General features: G+C 39.9%; 2 protein-coding genes across 2 annotated transcripts in view; one reads left to right on the top strand and one right to left on the bottom strand.

The window, feature by feature from the left end:
• Positions 1–2,034, top strand: part of stx8 (syntaxin 8) — a 37,362-nt gene extending 35,328 nt beyond the window's left edge. The window contains exon 8 of the mRNA XM_080520056.1: positions 1,312–2,034. Within this exon, the coding sequence (XP_080376182.1) occupies positions 1,312–1,376 (65 nt within the window). The 3' untranslated portion in view covers positions 1,377–2,034. The remainder of the gene's footprint in view (positions 1–1,311) is intronic.
• Positions 2,035–2,405: 371 nt separating this feature from the next.
• The window catches only part of ntn1a (netrin 1a), a 58,286-nt gene continuing 36,168 nt past the window's right edge, over positions 2,406–24,523 (bottom strand). The window contains exons 4-7 of the mRNA XM_080520044.1: positions 21,659–21,808; positions 19,874–19,927; positions 11,052–11,126; positions 2,406–6,544 (exon numbers count right to left, since the gene is read on the bottom strand). Of these exons, the coding sequence (XP_080376170.1) occupies positions 6,216–6,544; positions 11,052–11,126; positions 19,874–19,927; positions 21,659–21,808 (608 nt within the window). The 3' untranslated portion in view covers positions 2,406–6,215. The remainder of the gene's footprint in view (positions 6,545–11,051; positions 11,127–19,873; positions 19,928–21,658; positions 21,809–24,523) is intronic.

Here is a 24,523-nt window from a genome sequence, read left to right on the forward strand (position 1 = left end):
TAAAGCTTTTGTGGCCGTCAAACGCATGTAATTTGCATTAAGTCATCAAGGGGGGAGGGTCGATACGCCGAGAGGGCATGCGCTCACGGGACGTGTGTTAGATCAAGGACTCTGAAAATTAGTGGTGAGGTATGTGGGCTTCTTACCTCCTCCAAGTGTATTCCCCGCTGAATTCCACCTCTTCTCTGCACGTCGGCCTCCAATCAGGTTTTGGATTTTCTCAGCTGCTTGACATTTGCCTCTTCGGCTTTAAAGCTAAAAAAGATTGTTAAAGTTATAAAGGTTTGATCACTTATAGTCAAAGCAATGCAACATTAAGTCGTAAAAAATGTAATGCTAAAATGCTGACCTCATCTGAATGAACTGTAATTCTGACATTTAAGTGTTTTATTGGCGTAACTGTTCCCCTTTTGAAAGTCCAACGGTGTACTTAGATTTAGTTTCTCTTGCAAGTCAGACATGATCGTGAGACTTTTAGTCTCATGGTTACAACAGGAACCATGCAGATTTCCTCAAAGGCTACTACTTTGTGAACTCGCTTGCATCCTCTAAAAGTCATTTACAAAAGGAATAATAAAGCATGAAGGTCATTTTGTAAGAGGTTGATTATATGGCAGATGAAGTCCAAAGATTCAATGTCGAATTTTCTCATGTAGTCTTCAAGATAGAATAAAATGTATGACATTGTTTCGGTAATAATGACAAAATGATTAGGTGAAACAGTGAAGATGGAGGGATCAAAGAGACTTGAGTTTAAGTACCTGGAGTTTAAACATACAAACAGTGGATGGTTTTTGAAGGCAGCTGATGAAGAGACGAGGAAGATTGAAAGAACCCAGCAAGATTGAAGGGGAGGATCTACACTACAGGATCTTTGGGCGCTGGTGGACTTGACCAGTAGAAGAGGAGCTCCAGCTGAAGACGTTGAGGTTTTAACTGTGAGTGCATTAGATCTCCAGCTCATGTCGGACAGTTTGTTGGGAAAGTGAGAAAGACGAGGTTGAGATGGTTTGGTGATGTACTGTATGTAACAAAGATTAAGGCCATGTAGGGAAACGGGATGCTGAAGATGGACCTGCAAAGCAAGAGAAGGCCTGTGAGGAGGTTCATGGATGCAGTTTGAACGCTGCTTTTAGAAGAGAAGCTGATGCCTTTAAGAATCTTTCTCTTCTTCCAGTAGTGACGTCCATATTTGGCGGTGTCCTGTAGATACAGCTTCTCTCTGTTGTTGCCGGCCAGTGTCAATTCCTCAGGTTTCTCCTGCTACTCGATCACTCATTCCCTCTCTGTCTTGTGTCTTCATGCCCTCAGGGATGCTGGTGGTGATTGTGCTGCTTCTGATAGCCATCATAGTGGTCGCTGTGTGGCCGAAGTAGCGGATGACAGTCGAGGACCTACTTCAACGTACTCACTGACGGTTATTTATATTTCCAGCTACATATACTCAATAAACCTGATCATAATTCTTGCTCTTTATCTTTAATCAAAGACTCAACCTGAGAAAATGTGAATCCTCACAGATGATGTTATTTTATACCGTAAATCACTGGTTGGGTGAAAGCCTTCAGAAACCTTGAAGAATTTTTTTTTTTGTTGTTTTTAAATTTTGCCTCGATGTAAATGTTCCTCTTTTATCGTTGTTTTGAGTATCTGGATCGTTAAATCAACAAATCATCAAATCATCAAACTCCTAAATTATGTGGACGTGTGTAAGTGTTTTGAAAGTTATTTTTATCCCGGGCTGTGCAGAGTGTTGACCCACTAGTGGGACCTCCCGCAGGCAGCAGGAGCTTTCCTTTCATAAGTCTGTCTGTGGCTGGCCCGAGGTTTACACTGGGTACAGTAATTCCGCAAGCCGAGCAATATTCACACTCTCTTGTATTTACCCACGCATTACTGTAGCAGCTGTAATGTTATCATTTTGTTTGGATTGTACTATGTTTATAGAATAGCCCGTAGCCAAAACAAACAGCTCGGCTGTGTAACTAACATGGCTCCTTTCCTTCCTTGTAAATCAGTTCTGCTTGTAATTTCTAATAAATGACATTTCCAGTTAATAGTCCCTGGACTCCTGTCTGTCTGCGTTCACACTCACGCCTCTTTCTGGATGACTCTCGTGTTTTGTAACATGATATTTAGCCGGGTGGACCTTTTGACAAAGTTTCAACACTTTCATACTTTCCATTATGAAATGTGCAAGTTTTTTTTTTTCTTTTTCTCCCTTCTCGCGCACCAGAAATAAAGATGTAACCAGTAAATGGAGAAAAGCTGGACTGCGTGGCAGTGTTACTTTCCTAACTAAATAAATCACGGAAAGGCAAAGGGGGCAACTGACTTTTCAGTGTAACAAGAGTTTATTTCAACTGAAAGTCTGAATTTAATTCTACCAGGTTGGCGTGTTCAGTAGTTATTATTTCCTTCTTTAATGGCAACAACCTAAACAACCACATACAAGTAAAAAAAAAAAAAAAAAAAAGGTTGAAAAAGACAATAAAATCCACAAGGTCTTGTGTCATTAAATATATTCATATATAATAACCATAATATATTAGTAGGCATTGTAAAACAGCATTGCAAAGAGTCTTTGCAATCGTGACAACAACATTTACAATTCATAGTATGAACACAAAGCAATGCTTTGACGTATGTGTGTGTATGTGTGAGTGTGTGTGTAGCGTTTCATCGGGAAGCTTGTCGACACCGCCGCTCAGGAGGCAGATATAAAATTTACAGCATGAGGCTACAGAAGAAGTGTGGTCATATTGTGCCACGAATGAGCACAAATACTTGCAGGTAATGTTGCATTGATGTTTTCAAAATGAAATGAGGGAACATGAAATTATGAGTGGCTTTGTTAATCAGTGCTGGGGAGGTCGTGTGTTTTTGTTTGTTTGTTGTGTATAGCGCTCCAAACATTGACACACATTTCTATCTTTGTAGCATCACATTGGGCTGAAATCACAATTATCTTTATGGTTGTGCGCCAAAAAAATGCCAACCCCCCCCCCGCCACACACACAAAAAAACCCCCCAAAAAAACAAACCTATTGAACATTAAATGTTCTGGTGCATCTCATAAATCTAGAATATCATTACTTAATCATTTGTATCTGTTATTTTTACAGTCAGCATTCTATTTTGACACTGAAACATTTTTAATTGTGGTAGTTATGGCTTGTAGTTACAAAAAATAAAATAAAATAAAATATCTCATGGAATATCAGAATTTATGAAACTATGATTCTTATTCGGTTTGTGTAATAAACCCCAACTTTCTGAACTACTTTTCCATTGTATTCCATATTTCTGAAATACACCAGTAAATACTTTTTGTGTTATAATTTACCTTGGCTAATTTTGAGGCCTTAAGGTTTATTTGTGAATTATAATTCACCGGCTTTATTTTATTTTTTTTTCCTTTACTAAAATGCATTGAATCAAAAGATGCTGTTTGAAACTTGTGAGGAATGTGTTGCCTCACATTAATGAAATCTCTCTTCATGATAAATGAGATTTGTGTGGGCCATGCAAACCTGGGCTGTGTTTTTGTCATGCATTCCTCGAGGAAAATCAAGCTGAACTGCACACAAATAAATGAGCAAACTGGTTGAAATCAAGCAGCCACAAGCGATAGCATTTTGACCCATTTTCCTTCCGTCCCGAGCCAAACTGAAGAGAATTAACATGGCAGGTCAAAAGGAGACTGCAGCTCCTGACTGGTCCCATGGTGTCATTTTATTGAATGTACAGTCATGCAGTCGGTTTGCAAAGAGAGTGTGTGTGTGTGTGCTGCGAATGCATTTACCTGCAGCAGCAAATACAGGAGGAGGTACTTCAGAGGAATGTGAGCCAGTGTGAGGTGGATTTTAAAAGCAAATTTAAAAAGTAATATTGAGTGCTTTTAAAGGTTCATCAGGTTTTCAATTTTCTGCACTTATAGGACTCATTTCTGCTCTGCATGAGGTAAGAACATTATCTTTTAATTGTGTGCCCACTCTCACTGAACACTCATCCTATTCCACATTTAAACACTTTTTTTTTTCTAGACTGTTGGTAGTGATTCTTGCTGTTACTAGAAGTCAGTGAAGAGGAAGATTTTCCTTTCCTACTCTGACTGATATCCACTTTTATAGATAAGTGTGGTCAAAATGTATACAAATGTTAAAGAGCTATTATGAAGACACACTCAAAAATGAAAAAAAAAAAAAAATGTCTGCATTGTCGCACTTATGTGACGTATGTGCCCGATAACGTTATGACCACCTGCCTAATGTAGCTTCGGTCCCTCATTTGTTAAACTGCAATTCACTGTGTATTAAAATTTAAAAAAAAAACATGACATTCAATTATTTTTTTTGTTTATCCTACACTGAGGAAATTCCCACTGCAGATAATATCGACGAGAAGAGATACACACATGCTGATTAAACAAAACATTATGACACATTTCTTGCAGAAGTCGCATTAACCTTTGCATCAGTTTGAGCTCTAGCCGTTCATCTGTTGAATCACATGGGAATTGATTAGTCTAATCGTAACCCTGCCTTGTGCCAGTGGTTTTTCATTCCGGAACCACTTTCGATCGATAATGACCATTGCAGACCACCACCTAAAAAACGTCCATTTTTAGATTGCTCTTATCCAGTTATATAAGCATCATGATGTTGCTTTTTTTTTCTTCAAACTTAAATCCATGCATGTGCCAATCATCATCTATACAAAATGTCTAATATATGACTCCCACAAACATTTGTCACATTTGTCATGATGCATGTTATTCACTTCACTTCTCTGGTTTTAACGTTATATTTGATCAGCACATACGCATCTATTTTCGTCAGTGTCATCAGGCTGCAGTGCAGGATTTTCACAAGTCCACTTCCCATCTGCAGACAGCATAATGTGTAATATTGTCACTTAAATGTTGATTTCTTGTATAATTTGACTTCATTAATAATTCATTCTATTAGCTCTACCCATGAAACACTATTTTTAATTGATCTCTTATCATAATGTCACTTGTTAAAAGTGGTATTGGATTTGTGAAATAAAATATCAAAACAAAATAATAAAACAAAATCACAGTGTAAGTAAAGTGAAACTGACTCACGTAAATTGCATTATTTGCCATGAAATAAAAATATTTTGCTCATTACTACCAAATTCAAGATGGCTTAGTGAACATTCTTAATTGAGAAGGATTCACATGCAAGTTTTCTATGTAAGATTTAAAGGTCTCGTGTTGTGTGAAATCTACCAAAGGTTAGCGTGCTAAACTCGTCAGACTTGTAATACCACTTAATACCAATAGATGGTGCAGTGAGTGTCTGCCACGCTTGATGAGTAAGGGTCAGATTTTGACGTATGATAGTTGATGAATACTGTAGCTGTTGAAAACAACCGACTGCTGAAACTCTGAGCCAGTGACTCATTACTGCCACGAGTGGTTCAAAGTTTGCATTACTTACAGCTTCATCACTGTACATTTAACCAGTAAAGTTGTGTGAGTATAGTATAAAAACTATGCTCAAACTTAATTAAAACTAAACCTGACAGATGAAAATGTAGGACAAATTTGTTGTTGGTTGAGTTCCAAATACACTTAAATTTCAACAAAATTGCAACTCTTTTATAGGTAAATGTGTGCATTTCTCCGGCTTGGAAACACTTAACTTGTTATGGCACAATTTTCTGCCTCGGTCATGATAAGTGACTCTTGATGAAATACGCTTGTTTCTTGACTATGAACACTATAAGAAAACCATGCAGAGGCAAAATTGCAGCTGTACTCCTGTGGCTTTCTGTCATTTTTGCACCAGCAAGAAAATGTCCATAAAATTAGAACATAAAATATAATGATTTCATACTGGTATAAAGAAAGCAAACACAAATAATGTTATATACTGGTAATAGGTGCAAATTCGGCAAATCCACAAGAGAGACGGCTCTCAAAGTAAAAATAAACCATAAAACCAAATCTGCAATGTGAGCTCCTTCAACAAAAGTTCACTAGAAAAAAAAAAAAAACAAAACCAAAAAAAACAAGTCATCCTAAATAATTCTCTTCATGCTTCTACACAAAAAAGCAGCAACATAAACATAAACAGTCTCTTCTCTGTCCGTGGTCTTCTGTCTCTTCCTTTCTTTTTTTCCCCCAATCATCTTTTCTGGTGAATTTCTCTCTCTCTCTCTCTCTCTCCATCATCTCTTTCCATCTATGCCTTCTTGCACTTGCCCTTCTTCTCGCGCTGCTGAAACTTTCTGAGCCTTCGTGCCCACGTGTCCCTCCACTGGATGACCAGGCTGCCTTTGTCTGCCACCACGCCGCTCTGGCCGGGGGAATCCTCGTCATTCCCCAGCAGCAGGTATTTCTTCCCAGGCTTGATCTTGGGGCATTTACAGGCCACGTCTTTGGCTCGGACCCACAGGAACTGGTCCCCGCGGCGGATGCGGCTCTCGCCCTGCTTGTAGACGGAGATGATGTTGACGGTGAATTTCCACCACTCGCCCACTTTGTCCGCCTTCAGGATGTGCACCTGGACAGCTGAAAGAGTGAATGAAATGATATTAGTGGGGGGGGGGATTTCTGTCACTGAATTCAACACACACACACACACAAGTTGACTCTGCCGTCTCAAAGTCTGCGATGCTGCTCCAAGTGTGTAAATGAAGTCAGGGCGAGGCAGATTTATCTGTACAGCACAGGATAATGCAGAGAGATTTCACATCATCAATAGATACAGATAATAATAATAATAATAATAATAATAATAATAATAATAATAATAATAATAATAAAACATGCTTGATAAAAAATTTGCATGACCCATTTATTGAATATTTGCCACAATATTTAAAAAAACAAAATGTCCACTGATATTTTCTTGGTTGTTTCTTCCAAACACACACACACGCAAGCATTTCTTGCTTCCACATGTATGCGTGAAAAAACAAGTTTGTGTCCATTTTGACATGCACAAGCATTAGATCAGGTCCCAATGACCCAGAACTGAACAGCAGATGTGTAGATATTTATCAAATTCGCAAATCCACAATATATTGCACAAATGTTTGAGTCACAGATGATAGGAGGCACGTCACCCTCCTACCCAGGCTTAGTAAAACCTTTAAAACCTTTAAGTAACATGTTTTTCAGTCATCACCAAAGTAAATAGCCCACTCAGACGTGTTTTTGTCCATACACCTACGGGGCAATGACGCCTCAAAACTAAAATGGTTCCGCCTCTGTGGCCTGGCACCTGTTGTTTTTACCTTCTCATATCAACAATCTATTCCATGCAAGCAAGCTTGTTCATTACAACAATTTCTGCTTCAAACAATACTTTTGTCACGGGTCACCGGGTAGTTACTGAGGTCATTATATGTGAAACCCCCATCCTGTACGAGGATAAGCAGTTTAAATTGTATCATTACTTTAATAAAGGTATGCTTTCTGCTCCAATTCGCATGAGCCATTTATTGAAAATTTGCCACAATATTAAAACATGTCAAATTTTTTTTCTTGTTTGTCTCTTCCAAACACACAAGATCTTTTTTGGACCTTGCACAAACATCTGAACACTCTGTCCTCAACATCGACAAGCCGGACTTGGCAGCTGCACCGTGTGACGAGAGGTTTCCTGTGAGAGTTTGACAACCAAACATGGGGAATCATGTCACAGCAGTCTTTAAAGTGTGTTTATTTACTGCAAAATCATGGTGTATATAATCTGCAGTAAATGTAAATGTAGGAAAACTCTCAACGTATTAAAATATAAGAGATAAAAGACCATAAATCTTAACAAAGTGCACAGGACCTCAGTGAAGTACTGAGCTAAAACCACATTATGTCCCACTGTGTCTTATGTGAAGTAATAATGTTCTGTTGAATGCCAGTCATCCAAATATTTTTACATAAGAGATTATTGTCCATAGCTGTGAAAATCACATCTCTAATAAAATAAGGAATACTTTAATCACTCAATTTGTTTGTAGTCCATTTTTTTCTCTCTTTCTCTCTCTCAAAAAAAACAAGACATAAGAGAGATACAAAAAACAGAAAATGTTACTTTTTCTGAAAGTATAAGGTTTAACTCCTGTTTTTTCTTTTACTCAGTGCTCTGTTCCAGCTACCACATGGACCTCGACATGCATTATGTCCATTATTACTGACACAGCAGTGTGATTTGTAATGTGATTAGGAGGCAGGGTGGGGCTCCTCCAGACGTTCGCTGGAAACACACTCAATGATATCACATGATGAACTGGCTGGTCCTCGGAGAGCAGCAGGTAGAGTGACGGAGAATAGAAAGGTCTCCACTTCCTCTCATGGTTCTTACTCCAGTGTGTATCAATGTGTACTGCATTGTATTGAGCAGGTCTTTACTATGTTTTATCTTCTGCGCATTTTGTTAGACTCCTTTAGACAGAGTCACCAGTTTCAGTGTGGAGATAGTGGAGATGAATATATTGGTCGTGTCATAAGTAGAAGTTGCAATTATGTTCCTTTGGTATTTATGTCATATAAATAGTGAATATAGCACATGCATCGGTATTAAAAAAAAACAAAACAGATATAACATTGTCTACCTTCCAATATGTTGATAATTTCAATCTAATAGTTTGACATTTTGGAAAATACATTATTAGGTCATAAAATAAAATGCAAAGTTGAGATTTGTCTATGGATCAGAAGAAGCTGCATTCGATTGGCTACTATTTAGTACGAATAGTGGCTTCATGTGGTCGCTGTTTCTGTCCAACACATTTTCCAATAAAATACAACTTGTACATTAGTGAGTTAAGAGGTAGGGGGAGGCAGATTTTGTTTTGACAAGGCTCGGGAGACTCCAGTCTTTAGTTTGGATTTGAATATATGCTTGTTGTGACAGAGCGGCTGTGCAGCTTTCGTTTCATATTTGCTGGTCTTTGCAGGAGATGATGCATCACGATTACATTTGTGGAGTATTTTCATATCAAGTGGACCTGTCCCACATTACAATCTGCTTGGAGTAGTAGAGCAAGAGACTTTGCTGAGATGAGACAATGCCACCCCCCCCCCCCCCCCCCCCCACATTCCACACCCACCGCCGCTCCCTCCTGGGATGCTTTATATATGTGTCTGCATTTCCTTCACAGAAGCTTGTAGCATCGTTTCCCCACGCAGCATGGAAGTCAGCTCCCCGCTGCTCTTTTCAAAACAGGCCAAAGCTGTGCTTCCTCTGAGCTCCTGCAGATTCACATTGTGTTTGCCTTTTCTATCAGCTTCCTTAAGATCACATTCAGTGAGTACTGCAAAGCTATCGAGTTCCAATTTGTTATTAGTCTTTAAATGTGCTGTGGTAAATATGGCTCCTTTTACTGCACACTCTCAAGATGAGGCCCCCCGCTGAGGGTGAAGCAAAGTGGATTACACAGATGATGAAACACTAATACCAGTCAGTAGTGAAGCAACTGGAGTGAAATTGTGTATAATTTTCTATCGAAACGAAAACAAACATTCCGATAAACAAACAATAAATACTTTAGTTCACTTCTTTACAACACCGATATTCCTTACACTTAATGTTCTATTGCCTTCATTTTCCCCTCATGAATATTTGTATCAAGTATATACTGTGCAATCTTTCAGCTTGAAAAAATGAACACCGGTTCAGAATTTATTGCATTTCCCTCAAATAATAAAAAAGCTTTTTTCCATCAAACTTTCATTTTAAGATGCTTAATTAATTTGAACAAACCCTGTTCAGACAACTCACAAATCATTTCATAAACAGTGTTACAAATATTTAATATTTATTTTTGTGTTATGTTATTCACATTAGCTGCATCACAGAGAATATTTTCTTTGCAGAGCTTTCCTGGATCAGTCATAATATTAAAATAAAAAGAAGAAAAAGACTTTGCAGCGACACATAAAACCTTCCGCCCTGAAGAGGATGTTGAAGTTTGTCTTATGCTTGGCCTTATCTCGGCCACCAGTACCAGCAGATCCACCATACTTCACTTTGGCAACACATGCCAAATCAATTTGGATGCTCCCCTGACTTTCCTCGGTTGTCTTGGGATATCTTCGTAGATGAGGCTACTCAGTGTTGTGTTGAGTGATGGCTTTTCCAGCAGGACATCCTGATGATTTTACCTCTGCACCCTGAACTAAAAGATGCCTGCTGTTATCATTCACATTCACAAAATAGTCCTTCTGGTAAACCGATAATATGAAGATTTTACCGTGGTTTCAAAGAATCCATCATTGTACCATCTCTTGAACTGACATCGACTTTTACCATGACGTGGATGGAAGAGGAGGTGTCAATAAGCTGACCTCCCTAACTCCCCCAAATCCCTGCAAAACAAAGCTCAGGCCTGTCTGTCAAGCTCTTGAGGTTTGCTGCAGCATGGCGCTGCGAGCTTGACCAGTTCAGCAGCCCGACTTCAATCAGGAGAAGGGGACAAAGTGACCGGAAGAGGGGAGAGGTCATACATCTTATCCACACCTTGAATGGCGTGGCAGACGACTGGTCACAGGAATGCGGCATCGGTAGTGGGGGAAGTGGGGGAACTGCCTCAATTAGGATCTCAAGAGAGAACCCCACTGTCTGTCACACCGCCTCGGCTTTATCCACTCAGATCTTCAACTCCGCTTGAAGATAACCCTTCCAACACAGAGATTTACCTTTCCTAAGCTCTATATCCCAAACTCTTTCTGGAGCTCCCTTTTGTTGTTCTATTTGTCTCCTGTTTTCCCACCTGAAAATCTTTTATATTCTGTTTGATTTTACTGGATTTTTAAAAGAGACATCAGTGAAGCAGTTCCCTGGAAACTGTGGCAGCAACTCAAAAATGTGCAGGGAGCCATAGGATGAAAGGTATCCTGAGCCTCAGAGTAAACATGTGCCTAACAAAAAAACCTTTTCAATCAATACTTTTACTTGTTCCGCAATGGAAAAGCATTTTTCTTAAATAAGATGAACATCACATTTAAAGCTTTTCTAACAAGAAAAGATAACAATCTATCATGAAGTGTATGGACATGCATGTGGTCGACTCACCGTAATCTTTCTTGCAGTACTTTTTCATGTTGATTTTCAGCTTGCCTTTCGATGCCTTGCAGTAAGAGTCACAGTCTACTTAAAATGAAAAGAGAAGGTTCAGTTAGAATACTAAAGATAAGAACAAATCAAATTATGTCAGTTTGTAAAATGTGTCCCTTTTTTCTATTTTAATGTGTTGTCATTGTGTATTAACATTTTAAAAATCTGTTTGAAAAATAGTTTAGAAGAATAAAAATACATTATTAAGATAAAATCCTTTAAGCACATGAAACATATAACAACAACAAAAAAAAGTTCAAGCTCTGGGAACCAACAGTGAGGGTAACTGAAATATCAAAGAAATTTAGCAATTTATCCCCACCAAAAAATAAAAAGTTTCATATGATGAGTGAGTTGAAATACTATTTCTATAATTTGTTGACTTTAACATCTATACAAAAATACACCATTAGATACAGCTAACACAGTGAAATATTTTACACAAAGATGCAAAATAAAAGTGAGCACATAAATGTGAATTGATTAACATTGTAAAGAGCTTTGGTAACTCAAGCAGTGAAAAAGCATTATAAAAGTTGAATCAATCTTCCACACCTGGGAATATCAGATGCTTCAATATGGTATTTATGTTGTTATAACACAAGAAGTACACCTATCTCAATAATTATTCCATGAAATTAGCTTTTCCTTCTACTACTGTTTTTTTTTTAAAGAGAACATAAAGAGATGCACAAGTGAAAAATTACTTTGGTGCAATTACAACTTATCATGGAACTTGCATACAGTACTTTCCAAATACAATATTTTCTTTGCACACTCAACTTTGGTCTACTAAATGTCCTGCAATTGCCTGAAAAAAGTAATTCTGACACATTTTGCAGAAGACTTGATCGACTAATGACCACACAATTGTGATTGCGCTACTTAAAATGAGCCCAAATTTAGACAAAACTTGAAATAAAGAATTTTTAATAATTTATTTGTGTAATCTGGGTCCAGAAGTGAAACTTCTCGGGAGGTTTTTCTGTTTCACTCCTCCTAAACATGCCCGATTGTAATCAGTGACTTATTGTCAGGCATCCTGCAGAGCATAAAATTCATTCATTCATCAGATCGAGGTATGCTGGCGGAGCAAGACATCGAAAACGTGCAGAAAACACTTTTGGCTGAAGGGGTGACACACATCTGTCTGTTTCCATTGTGTTGTCTGGTGGGAGAGGTGGAAGACCACTGCATGAATTAGCTGTGTTGGAAAGTTTTTTCCCCATTCAGCGAGTCAGCGAAGGCCACGTGTGATGGTCTTGTGATTTGCTACCAACAGAGGTTTTGTGGGGGAAAATAAATTACCGCCGCCAAATACCCAAACCCTCATTGTCAGACTGTGGGAATAAGTCAGGCCTATGCAGACCACCCCACATCAACCCCCCCCCCCCCTCCTCGCTCCAAATCTCACCTCATCCCCCGACCTCCTGAAAAAAGTGCGATCACTTCAAGGCCTTCACTGTCGACCGTGTCAGGCTTTCACATTTATGGCGGTGTGGACGGGGGAAAGAGTGTTCAGGGTTGGCAGCTATTTGCAGGAGTGGAAGGTGGGAGGGGGTGAAGGGGGTCAATGCCACACAAAGGGAGGTCAGGAAGGGAAAATTAGCCATCCATGAAGCGTTAGGCAGAAGACTCTTGTTTGGGGGTGCGAGCACTGCAGAGCCGTGGACAAATAAATACCTCAAGCAGGCAGAGGGGTCACGTATAACGCCTCGCAGCTCTCTGCTGAGGGGCAACACTGTCACAGACACACACGCACATATCCAATTTCATTCTTTTGGAACATGTGCTTCATGATGGAGTAGATCTGGTTTGATTGTCGATTCCCTTGTAATAAATACTTAGTTAGCACTTTGCTGCTCCATTAAAGAAATTACATGTTTTCATTGGTTGCCCCATGCAGCAATGCCATGCTACCATCCATACACAGCAAGAAACACCAAATAATGTGAGGTAAGACCATTTAAAACCAAAATAGTATTTTCTGTTTGTCTTCTTTGCATCGTTTCCCTCTGCTGCCAAAAATGATATCTGCTGTGGGTACTTTGTTTACAGTTCAGTGATGGGGGCTGTAATGAGAACACAAAAACAAAAAAGCCAGGGGCAAAAAGAAAGGGTGAACAGCAACTTGTAGTGTATGAGATTGATGGGGTAGTGGAGGGAGGATCGGAGCTGAATATGAACAAACATCATTGATGTGAGCAGATCTTTGCTCCATGCCTTAACTCTCCTTTATACTCCACTTGAATGAGGTTGCCCGGGGAACACCACAACACGAAAAAATGCCCCCAAAAAAAGGGAAAGAGGCGGGAGAATGGATACTGGTAGAGAGTTAAGGGGTGGAGAGGTTAACAACAAACAAAAAAAGAATACAAGAGTGAAATTTGACAGAGGGGGTGGGGGTGGGGGGGGGGGTTCTAGGTTTTATGCAAAAACTCCAGATCAGCAAAATAAAGCTGAAATGATGGTCGTATCAGAGAGTAGTTAAGATGTGCATGAGGCTGTTTGTTGCTGGTGGGGATAAATACAGAGAGTTTGAAAAATAGACAAAGTGAATGAAACAGAGGAGTCTATGAGCTCCACCTGATTACCATGTAAATGATCGAAGGGGGGTCTCTGGAAAGGAGGCTTTGTTTTCTCATAACCCCCCCGTGATGCCATCATGATACTTCCCTTTGATAGCCTTTCGTTCCCCATTAGTGTACCCCTGAGACGCAGCTTCGGGCCCTGCTGAGAGCACCCCTCGATCCCCATTTAGGGCCAGGCAGTCCCCTACCGTGAGGACAAATGTTCCCTTTGTGTGTGTGTTACAAGCGGGAGAAGTGGAAGCAGTCCTGTAATGCTGAGCTAAAATGTGCTTTGGGTGTTCTGAGTAGATGTAGTTACTACAGCGCTTTGTCTCCTGCCTTTCAGAGCTCGGAGGAGTGTGTAACTGAGAGGTGGACCTTTGCCCCCTCCATCAAAGTACTGTACAACCCTTCGAGTTAATCGTTTTTCATTAAAACCTCTTCGAGACAGAATCAAGTACTTAACGGTAAGTGTTTGAGCCAAAGATTTGCAGTGCTGCAGACATGCACAACACCAGCGCTTCAGCAACCAAGAAAGACACAAAGATTAATTTCCAAACACATTATACGCGTTTAAAATTCAGTGACTGAATTGCATGAAATGTACGTGAACTCTGTTGAATGAAATTGTTAGAATTAGACAATTAGACTGCTTGTTGTCATTTACATTTTCTGATTTGTTTAGGCCTATCTGCAATGTGAATCGAACATGTGGTGTGAGTAACAGAAAACCGATTAATTACTTACAAACACTTGGCGATGTATATGTAACTATGAATACAAGATTTTACTAAAATCTGTCAGTCCATAACTATAGGACCATAAATGAACAACTCTGCAATTTGAAACATTTAATATAATTTTGAAGTAAATTTAATCACTGCACATCACCATACCAGATGTTATTTTTTTTTGAATAAAAAAAACTTCAGGAAATTAGATTTTCTATACCATGTTATGAACATCCAGAAAAGGACCAAACAGCTCATGAAAAAGCATACCACTAATGTGAAGGTAGAGCAAAGTGTGCTGCAGTGTGGTGGCAATGTTTTGTGAGAGAAACGTTTCAATGGAGGAAAGTGCAGCAGTCTGCCTGCCAAAGTGCAAGTGGCAGTGAGAGACGATTTGAGACTAAACTACATGCTCAAAACCTGTCTGCACTCCGACACAAGAAAGCAGTGCATAAAATGAAAGTTAAGACATGAGATTTAAAGTAAATGAAAAAACAAGTTAACAGCAAGCATGTGAAATAAAGCAAGGTCTTAGTTTTTAACAGAAAGAAATAATGCGCCCCCTTAGAAACACTTGACTGAAGTTACGGAAAAAGCATGGTTACTGTTGAAGGACAATTTTATAAATATTTACTGGGACACTCATGTCCACCCCAGAAAAAAAAGTAATGGATTATTCACCTATCCACCACAGCAAAATATATATATATATTTTCTGTTCTACACATCAAAGCAAAGAGACTCACACAATGTTGGCTCTGGCCTTAAAGCACCAAGTTGTGAATCAGCAGGCACAGGACAGATCACATGAGGAATTGATTTGGAGAAAAATAATGGGTTGATTGGGGTCCCCACTCAAACATCTTCTAAATGACTACCGAGGCAAGACAGTGGACTCATTTAACAATGGTTCACTTCAAGATGTCTCCTAATTCCAAAATGCAACGATGAAAAAAATGAAGAAAACCCAACTTTTCAAATATTTACCACTGAATTGAATCAAGGGTGATACTCGCTGGGTAAGCATGCATGGATACCAATGTGATTATTAGGGGTGTGTTTGATCACTTTGCTATTAAACATGCACCTCCTTGTAAACCAATTGGTGTTTTAGTAATTTCTAATTTAATATGTAGTTGTGTCAAAAAAATGTTTTATATATATAAAATATAATAATATATATTATATAGATAATAACAGCTACACACAGAACCTCTGTGTGGTTATAAAGGTAACAGGTCTCACATTAATTTCATTATATATATATATATATATATATATATATATATATATATAGAGAGAGAGAGAGAGAGAGAGAGAGAGAGAGAGAGAGAGAGAGAGAGAGAGAGACATTTAACCATCGCTTTAGGTATTAATATTTAAGATAATGCAACATCATAAGGACATGACTTTATAAAATAAGCTTCCTTTTAACTTCAAACAGGAAGTTTCCAGCTTCCTAGTTTTGACCAGTTTAAAATAAAATTCCCGTTAGTCCACAGAGAATCTAATTGCCAGGAACATGACAAGCCACGGTGAAGGTAGCGTGCTATCAGAGGTAGCAGAGCAGTGAGAGAAGGAGGTGTAAATGACGGCCTGGGAGGAGGGCTTTCTCTCTCAAGCAGACTGATTGAGAAACAAATTGCAGCAAATAAAGCATGTAATTAGATTATGGAGCCCAGTGTGCTGCCCTGTACTGTTCTCCTCTGCTCTGCGCTGGGTTGCTCACACCAGCGCTGTGAGCTTGGAGCCCGTCCAGCAACGAAAGAGAGAGAAAGGAGGAAAGAAAAGGAAAGGACCCCCACCACCACCACCACCACCACCACCACCTCCTTCCCCTCCTGCTTCTTCTCTCATTTTATTGTCAGGGAGTAAAAGATGGTTTGTTTTCAGCTGGGTAAATCCGCTGTGGAAATTCTTGACCTGATTCGAGGTTTTACTGTTGGGCGGTGTGCAATCAGTTCTGATGAGCTGCGTCACCCTCTGTTACTGTAACTGATGAGTTTCAGATGAGTCAGCGGAGACTCCTGTTGGTTGTCACCCAGAAACGTAGACACGGAAAAAAGGAAATAACCCTGCCAAGGATTTTCGTGTGATTAGAAAAGGGTTTTGAACTGAAGAAAGTAAACAGCATTGCAAAAGTTTGATATTGATGGTGACAACCCAATACCGCACTTCTCTAATTGTGGGTCTACTTAGTGCAAAATATGTCTATTACTATTATTTAGTCACTCACTCTCTTCCAATTGAGCGGTGTAACAAGATATCGCACACTGAAATGACTGTGAAGTGCTATGGAGTCTGCAAACACTGAGCAGGGCGTGTGGAGCAAGACTCATGTTGAAAAAATCCGAGGAGGGGTCCGCCACAGATTGTGATCACTTCCAGCCTCAGACAAGACACACACACACACACACACACACACACACACACACACACACACACACACACACACACACACACACACACACACACACACACACACACACACACACACATACACACACACACACACACACACACACACACACACACACACACACACACACACACTGAGCCTTTTTGCCATTATGAGCATCATCATCATCGTCCTTCCAATTCTCCCTCCGCTCATCTCCAGTTTTCTTTCACATCCTGTGTATCCTGACGGGGCCGGGCGGCCATCACAGGTCACCAGCAGTTAATCTCCTCCACATTTTGTTGCCGCTCAGACGTCTCTGTCATGACCCGTGGGAGTGGCGACTCACACCATCCATGACCCACCAGCACAATGTGTGTTTTGTCTGAGCCACACCATCGGAGCTATTCTCCATGCATTCCAGCCGTCCGTGTGGTCGAAAAAGGGGGAGAAGCCCTGCTGCAGGAGACAAATTAATATCCACTCTATCTTCCCTCGTACACTGCATTCACCTCCTGCTTTTTCACCCCCACCCCACTTCACACCAGCTCAACTCCCCTCCTTCATGCGAGGCGCGACGAGACACCTGCCTCACAGCTGTCAGCCCAACACCACGCTCTCACACGTGCCTTTTCAGCTTTTTTCCACATTTATTTCTCAATGAACTTCCAAGTTTCTGCACAGATGCTCCAAAACACTTTCAGTGTTTTTCTTTTGTTTATTTTTTTTTTTCCTTTTTGTGATGTTTGAATTTTCCTTCATTACTTTTCTCCCTCATTCATCCTTCTGATTTCTCAACAAAATCCTGTAGTCATATTCAACCTGCTTTGATTTTCATCCTATACTAAACAGTAGGCTATCTCAAATTCGTTACTATTTTTCTTTATAATTGTGTAATTTATATTTGTGTGAAGCTATGATGCATTGCAAATTGTATTGTCATTGTAATATTTGTAGGGAGATGATCTACTATTTCTCCAACTTAATCCCACAATAAATAATGATAAAATGAATGATAAAGACTGGTATTTATTAACATTTTTATGTAGTTAAATAACCCCCCCTTCAAAAAACAATGTAAACACACACACACACATGCACATCTGTTTGTAATCGCAAACTAGATGATATCATAGCTGCAGGGACACCAGTCCGAGCAGAGGTGTGTTTGTTGAGCGACCTTCTGTGGAGGCTCAGAGTTTATTGTCGGCATCCTCCGAGCCTCGAGCCCGGGTGGGCCAGACGGACCCTCGCCTCTCCATGAATCTGACATGACCAATACACCACGTCCATCAAAATGCTCTATCCTTACACTCGGCTGGACTCCAGCCAAACTGACGCAGTGCCCACTGTGCACAGGCAACAGAAGTCACAGTTAGTATGAGATCACCTGAAGCGTTACAGCCCAAATGAGCACATTGATGACATTAGTTGAATACTATTAATTAATCAATTAAAAAAAAGTTTTGGCCTGAAACCAGAAGCAAATAACAAACAAAAAAATCAGCAAAAAAGATTGCAAAGATTTTAATTTTTAATTATTTTGTTTTGCATGATTCCAGTTGATATAATATTGAAATGACTGTCTCTCTAATACGTCATTACATGAAGGAAATTTCCTTTGCTCCAACAGCGAATGGATTCCTGACAAGGGGCCCGGAGGAACTCCAGATATTTTAGCTGTGCACCACCCACAGTGTTATGTGAAGACAAAGCGTGAAACAGACGGAGACGAAGGAGGTGGAAGAGAGTGAAAAGGGAATGAAAGAAAAAAGAAAAGAGGTGGAGGAGGGTGCGAGACCAGCGCGATAGCCTGACTGCCCTGTCAGTCGAAGCCGCGCAGCGTTTGAGACCTCAGAAGGCCCAACAACAGCTGCAGGAGCCTCACACACACACACACACACACACACACACACACACACACAACTTCACATCGGACATAAAAGAAACAGTAGGAGCCAGATGACTCAACTTTTTCCTCCGCAAGTTTCAGAAACAAAACAAGAAACTTATTCTGACAGGTTGGTCTGTTTAGAACGTGAAAATGATAGAATGTAATTGTTTTGGTTTCAATTCCAATAGATTGTTTCGTCATACTCAGGTTGGGTTTCTTTGATACTTGGAACAAAAGGAATTCTGTATGAATGTACTGCAAAATGTCATATAAACCAATAACTTGAATATCAAACACATACAATTTTTAAAATCAGAGAGGAAGCGTGTACTTAAACTATGGACAATATACTAAAGATAAATAAGAATTTATTTTCAAATTTAGAAATTTGATACAAATAACTCATTTTAAAAGCTACTAATAACTAAAAACTACCACAACATTATACTGTGTATTTCAGTCCATTTAAATGTAAAGAACTGGCTGATTAAATCTACCTGTCCAAAATATATGTGCAAAACACATTTCTCAGACAAAACAATACAAAATGAGAACATTTTGAAATGAAACTCATGAAAATGAAATTAATCTGTTGAAAGAATACATCTTTTGGCCAAAGAAACACCAAAATGTCCGAATTTAATTCAAATTGCAGGTCAAGTCAGTAAAGACTTATTTGAAAAGTATTAAGATTACATGTGTTAAATTGTACTTAAGTAAAATCACATATCCGGAGAAAAAAAAACATCCACAAAAGTACCCAAAGATACTTCATAAATAAGGTAAATAAAGTCAGCATATGTAATTCATTGCTTCCACCACTGCTCTCATCCATTTCAAAATCATTTTGTTCATCCAGGCCTAATTTAACAGCATTCTGACTGGGGAAAAAATGGAGTTTGGAAGATGAAATATGATCAAATCAAACAAACTGCCAGACCCCAGAGCTGTGCACCAGACCAACGCCCTGCTGTGCCGCAGTTAGACTGATTAATTGTAAAAGTATGGGAGATTAAAGGAGGCACATCGCAGGGCCTCTACTAATGGGTTTAATATTCATGAATCCCTAATAAGGAGCAGGAAGGCAAGTGGGATTCAATTTATCCTGCAGTCTGTTTTCTCACTAGTGGAAGGAAATATTGGGATGAGGTATTGAAGTCAATGAGTGTGTTTTAACATGTACTCACCGGATGGCTCCTCTGTGCTGCTGGACGGAGTCGTAAGAGGCGCAACTGGAATCTCTACTCCCAGAGAAAACATGATACAGACACAAAAATATATCAGCTTCATTATTGTGTATGTCTAAGAAAAATAAATGTGCCTTTCTTTAGGTATGAATGAACACTTTGAAAATTGGAGATTCAAGCTGTAAGCTGCACTCTGTGATACACATACATATGTATATTTGGAGTGTTTCATCTGCTTGGAAAGGAGTTTTGCGGATGTATATATATATATATATATATATATATATATATATATATATATATATATATATATATATATATATATATATATATATATATATATATATATATATATATACATCTATATGCACACACACACACACTTATAACTTGTTTGTTTCAATCAAATCATTCCTGTATTTTATATCTACTATGTTATCTGACATATAGAAGCATTTCATCAGTTATCTGCTGAATTTTAATTCATTTGCACCCGTTTGTCTGCGTATAAGATGATAACCTTATATCTACATATATGAAACTTGTATTCATTCATTTTATTATTTAGCTATTATTGTTATTTTGTTTGGTTTTCTTCACTTGTGCCCTGCTGCAGTGGTGCAGAGCTGATTTCCCTCCATCCCACTGTGCTGGTAGGGAGTTGACACTCAGAGAAACCATGCATGCAGACCTGCTCTCTTATCTGCAAAGGAGTAGGATGGTAACAGGAAATATAATACAATTATAATGTATTTCTGTTCTGAACAAGAGTTAAACAAAAAGAGGGCTCATCAAGCAGTCTGAGTGCTGAAGGCAAAACCGCAGAGACGTCGGAGAGACTCATGCAAAGAAAAAGTCCAACACACTCAGGGCAGAGTTGTGCAATAGTGGTGAGTGTGAAAGTGAGACGTTTGAGTGAGGAACAATAACAAGAATCAAGTCTTTGTACTTTAGAGCAAGTACAATCACCTTTATACTTAATGTGTGCAAATCTAAATCTGTGGACCCGCCATGCATAATATTCATAAAAGATTAAAAAAAACCATCAAAATAGTTTTGGGACTTTACGACTTCTGACCATGAGAAATTTACCAGTCATCAGTGAAAGACTTTATCTTTATACCACAGCAATCAAAGCAGGTTTGACACGTATTTTCCCCCCTTAATTGAGCTATAAACATGAGCAAGTTAATTTAAAGTATCCTTTAAAGTTGTCTTCAGTCTTTAAATTAATATGTATGTGCATGCCTCACAAGGAGCACATTATAAGTACCTTATATTATCTTCAATTAAAATGTGTAGTTCTGGCAAAGGAACTAATCAAAATCCAGTGATTTTGTCACCTTTATCTTATTCATCTTACTCACCAGGAGCATAAAGCTACTGAGGCTGCTTTTGGAGTGTGGTATGAATCATTCTGCTCTTCAATCCGGGACACTTTGGAGCTAGGAGATGCTGCTTTTAACAGCTCTGGGTTTTCACGGAGATTTATGAAGGCCAGTGAGCCGGGAAGGCCATAACATTGAGGTTTAGTTTAATGGTGTGTTTATTTAAGCAAGCAGATTTACTGGTCAGGGATCCGACAGTCGGACGTTAACCACTTTGAGGAAGAGGGATGGGATGACTTGTGTCTGCTCGAACAAGTGTGTTCACACCGTGCTGTATGCATCACTTTGAATATACACATAAGTGTATAAACACAGAGTGCAGTTTCTGTTGTGCTCCTGAGGCCAGATCACGTGTTCCTACAGTGAGGTAGACATGCTGAATCGTGGTTCCACGTACTTATGCAGGGTGCAATGGGCGAGCGGCTCTGCTGGTAGCCTTTAGCACAGCGGTTGCATGTGATACCAGTCACGCCGTCTTTACAGGGACATTGTCCTGTGGTTTGGTTACAGGTTTTGCCAGCTGCACCCACGGGATGGCAATCGCATGCTGTGAGGAAACAGAGGAAGAAACAGTGAGTGGTCACGTGCACACACACACACACACACACACACACACACACACACACACACACACACACACACACACACACACACACACACACACACACACACACACACACACACACACACACACACACACACACGCGTGGGGATACACAAACCACAAACTATACTATCTATAGGGAGTGCAGGTGGGTACACAGCAGCAGTGTGGCAACAATTACAGTGGTGAGAGACAAGTGGAGGCGTGCACAGAGAGACAGAACTTACTCAGATCCAATGCAACACTCGTTGAAAAAAGTGCCACAAGTCTAGAGACTTCCCTTGACATTTCACTTCTTGTTACAGCCATCATATGAAAGCCGCCACGGCGCACTGTCAACATCACCTTGAGACTTGAAATGTCTCTGTTTGTTCTCGTGTGCTGGCGCATGTGAATGCGACTGCCGGGCTCTGGCATGTCTACCAGAAGTTGAGCTTGCTTGGACTGCAGCTGTGTGTGTGTGTGGTAAAGACAAAAGGGCTGTGCCTGTTTACCAAATTATAAAATAATGGAGGATAATCCCAATAGCCTGTTTCTGATTAATGTCGGGCTTTGAATGCAAGCCCAGGCCGTCTGTCACACTTCCTCCCAAACTGGGGGGTCTATCAAACACATATGCTTCAGGAATGTAATCATTTTCCAATTGCTCGATCCGAATCCAAATGCTTAATTTATTTCACGGCCAAACCAGTTAGACTTGAAAATCGCTGTTGAGTCATTGTTGTCTGCGAGTGCGTTTTTGTCATTTTTATTTTTGTGAATATAGAGATTCTGGTGAGGAGAGGATGTTGAATTGTCTGTCTTCCACTCAGTTGATACTGGGAAACCTAATCCGTCACCATTTTAATCAAAACATCTCCAAAGCCAGAAACACAGTCTGAAACTAAATTCCACTACATTCCTCAAAAAAATGGGAGCTTTATTTTCAGTTGATTTCCAGGAAAAACTCAGAATTTCACATTTAGCTGTACGACTGGGACACTTCACCTCATTCACTGCCTCTTTCCTGAGATTTATTTTTCCTGTGCTGTGTCACTGACAGCCTTCAAAGGAGTCAATGCATTGATGCACATTGGAGTTTGCAGGATAATACAGTGGCTTTTTATTTTTTTTCAATACCATGCTATTTGGCCAACCCATATTCAGATTTATAGTTTCAAAACATGTTCATTCCTTGAAATCACTTTCTGATAATAAGTCGCTAATACACGTGACAGAAAAGGACAAAAAAGAAACATGTTTTTTTGTTCAATCTAAACACCAGATATGTGACTGTTTGATTTCAATTAATATGAGGACGGCTAAAGCGTCTAAAAGCAGTGCGTTCTTTATCTTTACTTCGACCGAGAGCAGTGATATGGTTGTTATTCAATCAGGCTGTATGACAGACAAGCTCTCGGGGAGATCCACATTACAGTGGGCCTCGGGGAAAAGACTGCTGTAAAAGCGGTAATGTAATACGGTATATCTTCTCCTTATGATTGACCTCTGACTCTTGGAAACAACAGAGTTGTTGTTTTTTTGTCAAAAAATCTGACAAGTGAGGCACTACAAGACAACTCTTTCCTCCCAGGCTGAAGTCCCTATTTTTGTGTAGTACGGTCTGCGTTTCAGCAGAGCCCCTCCTCTATTCTCTCTGGTCACACTCTCTCTTTTATCTCTATTGCCTGTTTCCTGCACTCCTGTACTCAGCTTCTGTTGCTGCTCTTATCTCTGTGTGAGTACCTGTGCTGTTGGCCCTTCTTATCAGCCTCAGAAAAACTCCCTTAAAGTGTGTGTACCTATTAGTTCCTTTATCAGACCCATCTGTCACTGCTTTCATTGCTTTGTTCAGTAGGTCGCACGCACGCACGCACGCACGCACACACACACACACACACTCACACACACACACAGAGCGTCTCAGGAAGCCCAATAAACAGCGTGGAGGCCCGTCCAGCACGTCTCCAGGCCTGTAAATTTAGGAGCATGTCAGAAGACTTTGAGGCACAAGGGGGGCAAAGCCAGTTCCCTGTTGGATCTTCACAGAGCTTGCGTTATGCTTTTAAGAGCATGTGCCCATAACCGCAGCTCAGGGCCTGCAGCTTGCCAGTAAATCAAGGTGCACAGCACATGGTGCACAGGTGGGAAACATGCTGCCTCCTCCTTCCGAAGATCTAATCGTCCTGGCCAGCTTTAGAGCTGTCCGGCTCGCTGTCCTGTCAGATGACAAATTGGTTGGACTCTCTGACTGGAGGACACACCTGGTGACTTTAAGGACAGACTCACTGCCAAGGTGTGAGGAACAGTTTAAGTGTGTGTCCACTTAAATGGCTGAGTGGCCATGTGCTTGACGTCATGGCTACTTCAGATGACTAGGAGAGATATGAGGATCAAACAGCAAAACGTTTTTCACTGTCTCAGTGAAACAAAATTGAGAGGGGTTCATTTAAAAAGCAAATGTCTGTAAAACCTTTCCTCTGAGGGATAAACCTTATGTAGCCAAAATGATTGCATTTGACTGCACAGAATGAAATGGAAAACAAAAATTTTAATTGTTCATGGTTAACCTTGTAAGAGAGGCAGCCAAGCACCAGTACGACATTGAAGTGAAAACTTTCAATGCCAACTATTTGAAGTCTAAACTCCCTTCTTGCCATTCCAGTTTATACGTATCGT

This window comes from Blennius ocellaris, assembly GCF_963422515.1.
Source record: "Blennius ocellaris genome assembly, chromosome: 3".
Lineage (NCBI taxonomy): Eukaryota > Metazoa > Chordata > Actinopteri > Blenniiformes > Blenniidae > Blennius > Blennius ocellaris.